The following is a 6,023-nucleotide window of genomic DNA, read 5'->3' on the forward strand; positions in this document are numbered from 1 at the left end:
GGAATATGACTGTTGATGCTGAACTGGCTGTTGTTGAAAGCCTGGCTGAAGTAGTGACTGTGACCAGGCACCGAGGCTCACGCCTGTAATCCCAGCGCTTTGAGAGGCCGGGCGCAGTGGCTCACGCCTGTAATCCCAGTGCTTTGGGAGGCCGGGTGCAGTAATCCCAGCGCTTTGAGAGGCCAAGACAGGCAGATCACTTAAGCCCAGGAGACCAGCCGAGGCAACATAGTAAGACCCCATCTGTACAAAAAAAACAAAAAATTAACTGGGCATGGTGGCACCCACCTGTAGTCTCAGCTACTTGAGAGGCTGAGATGGTAGGATCATTTGAGCCTGGGAGGTCGAGGCTGCAGTGAGCCGCGATTATGCCACTGCCCTCAGCCTGGGCGACAGAGTGAGACCCTCTCTAAAATAAATAAATAAATAAAATTTTAAAAAGAAAAAAGAGGCTGGGCACTGTGGTTCACGCCTGTAATCCCAGCACTTCGGGAGGCTGAGGCGGGTGGATCACCTGAGGTCAGAGATTCAAGACCAGCCTGACCAACATGGTGAAACCTCGTCTCTACTAAAAATACAAAAATTAGCTGGGCGTGGTGGCAGGTGCCTGTAATCCCAGCTACTCGGGAGGCTGAGGCAGGAGAATCACTTGAACCTGGGAGTTGGAGGTTGTGGTGAGCCAAGATTGTGCCACTGCACTGCAGCCTCGGTGACAGATCGAGACTCCATCTCAAAACACAATAATAGGCCGGGCGCGGTGGCTCATGCCTGTAATCCCAGCACTTTGGGAGGCCAAGGTGGGCGGATCACCTGAGGTCAGGAGTTCGAGACCAGCCTGACCAACATGGAGAAACCCCATCTCTACTAAAAATACAAAATTTGGCTGGGCGTGGTGGTGCACACCTGTAATCCCAGCTTCTCAGGAGGCTGAGGCAGGAGAATCACTTGAACCCAGGAGGCGGAGGATGTAGTGAGCCGAGATCACACAATTGCTCTCCGGCTTGGGCAACAAGAGCAAAACTCCGTCTCAAAAAATATATATAATAATAGCAATAATCAGAAGAAGAAAAAAATAAAGGAGAAAAGGTCTTGCTAACAGCTCACTCTTCTCTCTCTTAGGCTTGTATGGCAAACCTTCCCTCTCTGCGGATCGGGGTCCGGTGTTGATGCCGGGAGAGAATATTTCCGTCACGTGCAGCTCAGCACACATCCCATTTGATAGATTTTCACTGGCCAAGGAGGGAGAACTTTCTCTACCACAGCACCAAAGTGGGGAACACCCGGCCAACTTCTCTCTGGGTCCTGTGGACCTCAATGTCTCAGGGAGCTACAGGTGCTACGGCTGGTACAACAGGAGCCCCTACCTGTGGTCCTTCCCCAGTAATGCCCTGGAGCTTGTGGTCACAGGTAGGTACCTCCCCGTCCAGCCCTGTGTCCGGGTTGGCTGTCCAGGGCCTTGTCACTGGGCAGGAATATGAATATGAAGAGGTGCACTGAGAATAATGTGAAGAGAGGCAAAGACTCACCCACTCCAGGACAGTGGAGAAAGAAAGTCTTCCCATCACACTTTCCACCTTCACTTCCTCGCTAGAGTTCTCCAGACAGTGTTCATTAAAAACCTGTGGTCTATGGAGAAAAGAAGGACTGACTCATTTTATTTTATTTTATTTTCTGTGATGGAGTCTTGCTCTGTCACCAAGGCTGGAGTGCAGTGGCACGATCTCGGCTCACTGCAAGCTTCGCCTCCCGGGTTCAAGCAGTTCTAATCCTCAGCCTCCTGAGTAGCTGGGACCATAGAGACAGGGTTTCACCATGTTGGTCAGGCTGGTCTCGATCTCATGACCTTGTGATCCACCTGCCTCAGCCTCCCAAAGTGCTGGGACTACAGGCATGAGCCACCGTGCCCAGCCAAGAAGGGCTAACTTTTAGAGTCACATGTTTGTGGACCCGGTTGAGACAGTAGATACCAGGCTCAACCTTGTCTAGCACACCTCTCCTTTCCAGTTGCAGCTGGAAATCCTCGAACTCACCAACCGTACTAGAATCCACCATGAGTGATCAAATGGTCACTCATGGTGACCATTTACTGACCAAATAGTGAGTGAGGGGTCAAATAGTGACCACATTTGGTGACCAAATAGTGAGTGAGAGGTCATAAGAAAGACTTTTAAAACCTCTATCATGAGCCTCATTTTTATTTTATTCATTTATTTATTTTGAGACAGAATCTCGTTCTGTCGCCCAGGCTGGAGTGCAGTGGCACAATCTCTGTTCACACTGCAACCTCCACCTCCCAGGTTGAAGCAATTCTCGTGCGTCGGCCTCCTAAGTAACTGGGACCACAGGCGTGCACCACCGCACCAGGCTACTTTTTGTATTTTTAGTAGAGATGGGGTTTTGTCATGTCGCCCAGGCTAGTCTCAAACTCCTGGCCTCAAGTGATCTGTCTGCCTCGGCCTCACAACGTGCTGGGATTACAGGCGTGAGCCACCACGCCTGGTGGTGAAGACTCTAAAGGCTCTTCTCAGACCAGCCTTTGTCCTGAGGGTCACATGCCCGTGTCCAGCTGCCTCCCCAGCATCTTTTCAGGAGTTCCATGGACTCGCCCCTTCATTATCCAGGGTTGAGCTGCAGATATTCTGATTAGGATTCCACCTTGTTCTGGTGGTGGTGTAGAGATATGATTAGATATTTAGTGAAATCACCAAGTGAGGAGAGAATGAAAAGAAAACACAACTTGCCTGGCCGGGTGTGGTGGCGTGAGCCTGTGGTCCCAGCTACTCAGGAGGCTGAGGCAGGAGAATCACTTGAACCCAGGAGGCATTGGTTGCACTGAGCCAAGATTGCGCCATTGCACTCCAGCCTGGGTGACAGAACGAGACTCCATCTCAAGAAAAAAAAAAAAACATGGCTGGGCACGGTGGCTCACGCCTGTAATCCCAGCACATTGGGAGGCCAAGACCGGTGGATCACTTGAGGTCGGGAGTTTGAGACCAGCCTGGCCAACATGGTGAAACCCCATCTTTACTAAAAATACAAAAATTAGCCAGGCGTGGTGGCGGGCGCCTGTAATCCCAGCTACTTGGGAGGCTGAGGCAGGAGAATTGTTTGACCGGGGAGGTGGAGGTAGTTGTGAGCCGAGATCGCGCCACTGCACTCCAGCCTGGGCGACAGAACAAGACTCCGTCTCCAAAAAAAAAAAAAAAAAAAAACACAACCTGCCCGTAATCACCTCCTTCCCAGTTTATGGAACTTCCCTGCCTGTGGACACAGTCTTGCTGACTGATCAATGTGGTGCTTGCCAAGTGTGAGCCCATCGAGGAGATGCCTGAGGGAGTCACATTTTGGCAAGCGAATAGGGAAATGGGCTCCCGTTTCAGGGCTCTGGGGTTGGGATGGAATGAAACACACCCGCCAACCATTCATCTCCCCGAATTGTGTCTCCAGACTCCATCAACCGAGATTACACGACGCAGAACTTGATCCGCATGGCCGTGGCAGGACTGGTCCTCGTGGCTCTCTTGGCCATACTGGTTGAAAATTGGCACAGCCATAAGGCGTTGAACAAGGAAGCCTCGGCAGATGTGGCTGAACCGAGCTGGAGCCACCAGATGTGTCAGCCAGGATGGACCTTTGCACGAACACCAAGTGTCTGCAAGTAAACATCTGGAAGTGAAGGCAGAGATGAGCCAGGACTGTGAGTCCAACAAAGCTACCTGAAGGACACAAGAGAGAAAAGCGCACTAACAAGCTTGAATCCATTTTCTTTTTTCTTTTTTTTTTTTTTGAGACAGAGTCTCGCTCTATCACCCAGGCTGGAGTGCAGTGGCACGATCTCGGCTCACTGCAACCTCCGCCTCCCGGGTTCAAATGATTCTGGTGCCACAGCCTCCCAAGTAGCTGGAACTGCAGGCACACACCAACGCACCCGGCTAATTTTTGTATTTTTAGTAGAGACAAGGTTTCACCGTGTTGGCCAGGCTGATCTCGAACTCCTGACCTCAAGTGATCCACCCACCTCGGTCTCCCAAAGTGCTAGGATTACAGGCGTGAGACACCGCGCCTGGCCAGATGCATTTTCAAACCAATCAAATGGTGTTTTCTTACGCAAGACTGATCGATTTGCCCCCTACCTTTCTGAACATCAGTTATGGTTTTCCACCTTTATCTGTCTTCTGATTTTTTATATCCTGTTTAATTTCTTCCTTCATTGTTCTTTTTTTTAATTTATTTTATTTATTTTTATTTTTATTTTTGAGATGGAGTCTCACTCTGTTGCCCAGGCCAGAGTGCAGTGGCACGATCTCAGCTCACTGCAACCTCTGCCTCCTGGGTTCAAGCGATTCTCCTGCCTTGGCCTCCCAAGTAGCTGGAATTACAGGCTCCCACCATCATGCCCAGCTAATTTTTGTGTATTTTTAGTAGAGACGGGCTTCATCATGTTGGCCAAGCTGGTGTCAAACTCCTGACCTCATGATCCGCCCACCTCAGCCTCCCAAAGTGCTGGGATTACAGACGTGAGCCACTGCGCCCGGCCTTCTTTTTATATTTTTAAATGTGTCTTCCCCAAATATAAATGGTTGGTAAGCATGCCAAATATATTCAGGAACCCCCCTCCTTTATTTTTTATTGTTGAAGTGAGGCTCTCCCTATAAGTTGCCCGAGCTGGTCTTGAACTCCTGGTCTCAAGCAATCCTCCTACCTCAGCCTCCTGTTGTGTTTGTTCATCTACAAATTGATAAGGGCAAAAGTCATAATCCTACAGGGGGATTACCCTATTTATTTCACAAACCCTATTTCTATGGGATTTTCATACAAGGAACACAGGCATGTGTTTTGCCTCAACTCATTAATTTATTTTTTCACTTAGTTTTCATAATATTCATATATATTACCAAGTGTACAAACATTAAATTCTTGTGTACAAAACTCAAATAGTCTTCCATTCTTTTTTCTTATAAACTTTCACAGCTTTACCCTTGACAGACTTTACTCAAAGGAAATCGAAGCTGGTCATATGTAGCTCTTTCACTGATGACTATTTACTTCATCGTCCAGTAGTTTATGTATGAAAATATAATTATAAAAATGTAAGGTCCTACTTCCAGTGAAACTGGAGGGACTTATGCCCACTTTTATCCTTTACTGAGAGCTTATCTCTACCTGATAAAATTTCTACTGTATTCTTGGCTTAACTCACGTCCTGTGATTAAAAAAAAAAAAAAAAAAAGCAAAGTATTTCTAATTCTCTTTATTGACTACTTTTCATACCTTATACAAGTTCTGGCCCATATCTTCAGTTTGTTCTGATTTTTTTTTTTGAGACGGAGTCTTGCTCTGTCACCCAGGCTGGAGTGCAGTGGCGTGATCTCAGCTCACTGCAACCTCCGCCTCCCAGGTTCAAGCAATTCTCCTGCCTCCGCCTCCTGAGTATCTGGGACTACAGGCGTGCACCGCCATGCCCTGCTAAATTTTCGTATTTTAGTAGAGATGGGGTTTTGCCTTGTTAGTCAGGCTGGTCTCAAACTCCTGACCTTAAGTGATCCACCCGTCTTGACCTCCCAAAGTGCTGGGATTACAGGCATGAGCCACAAAGCCCGGCCACTCCATACATTCTATATTGTTATGTTACCACCAATCAGACAGCTCCTTGCTTCTAAAAGTCATCCAATCAGACTCATTTCAGTAAACACGCAAGCATGAGTGACAACCAAGCAAAGTAATATCTTCCCAATGACCACACTTTTCCAGATGACGTCAAGCCACATAGGGCCCTGAAAATCCAACCATCTCTGAAGCATATATTTCCCAGGCCGGGCGCAGTGGCTCACACCTGCAATCCCAGCACTTTGGGAGGCTGAGGCGGGTGGATCACGAGGTCAGGAGTTTGAGACAAGCCTGGCCAACATGGTGAACCCCGTGTCTACTAAAAATACAAAAGGCCGGGCGCGGTGGCTCAAGCCTGTAATCCCAGCACTTTGGGAGGCCGAGACGGGCGGATCACGAGGTCAGGAGATCGAGAC

At 48.7% G+C, this 6,023-nt stretch overlaps 1 protein-coding gene across 5 annotated transcripts in view; it reads left to right on the top strand.

Moving 5' to 3' along the window:
• The window catches only part of FCAR (Fc fragment of IgA, receptor for), a 23,672-nt gene extending 18,452 nt beyond the window's left edge, over positions 1-5,220 (top strand). For 2 of the 5 annotated variants that reach the window (XM_011996934.1, XM_011996938.1), the window contains 2 exons: positions 1,120-1,407; positions 3,448-5,220. In XM_011996934.1, the coding sequence (XP_011852324.1) occupies positions 1,120-1,407; positions 3,448-3,662 (503 nt within the window). In that variant the 3' untranslated portion in view covers positions 3,663-5,220. The remainder of the gene's footprint in view (positions 1-1,119; positions 1,408-3,447) is intronic. The other 3 variants (XM_011996935.1, XM_011996936.1, XM_011996937.1) reach the window with 3 other exon arrangements.
• Positions 5,221-6,023: the final 803 nt, after the last annotated feature.

This window comes from Mandrillus leucophaeus, unplaced genomic scaffold (assembly GCF_000951045.1).
Source record: "Mandrillus leucophaeus isolate KB7577 unplaced genomic scaffold, Mleu.le_1.0 Scaffold53, whole genome shotgun sequence".
Taxonomy (NCBI): Eukaryota; Metazoa; Chordata; class Mammalia; order Primates; family Cercopithecidae; genus Mandrillus; species Mandrillus leucophaeus.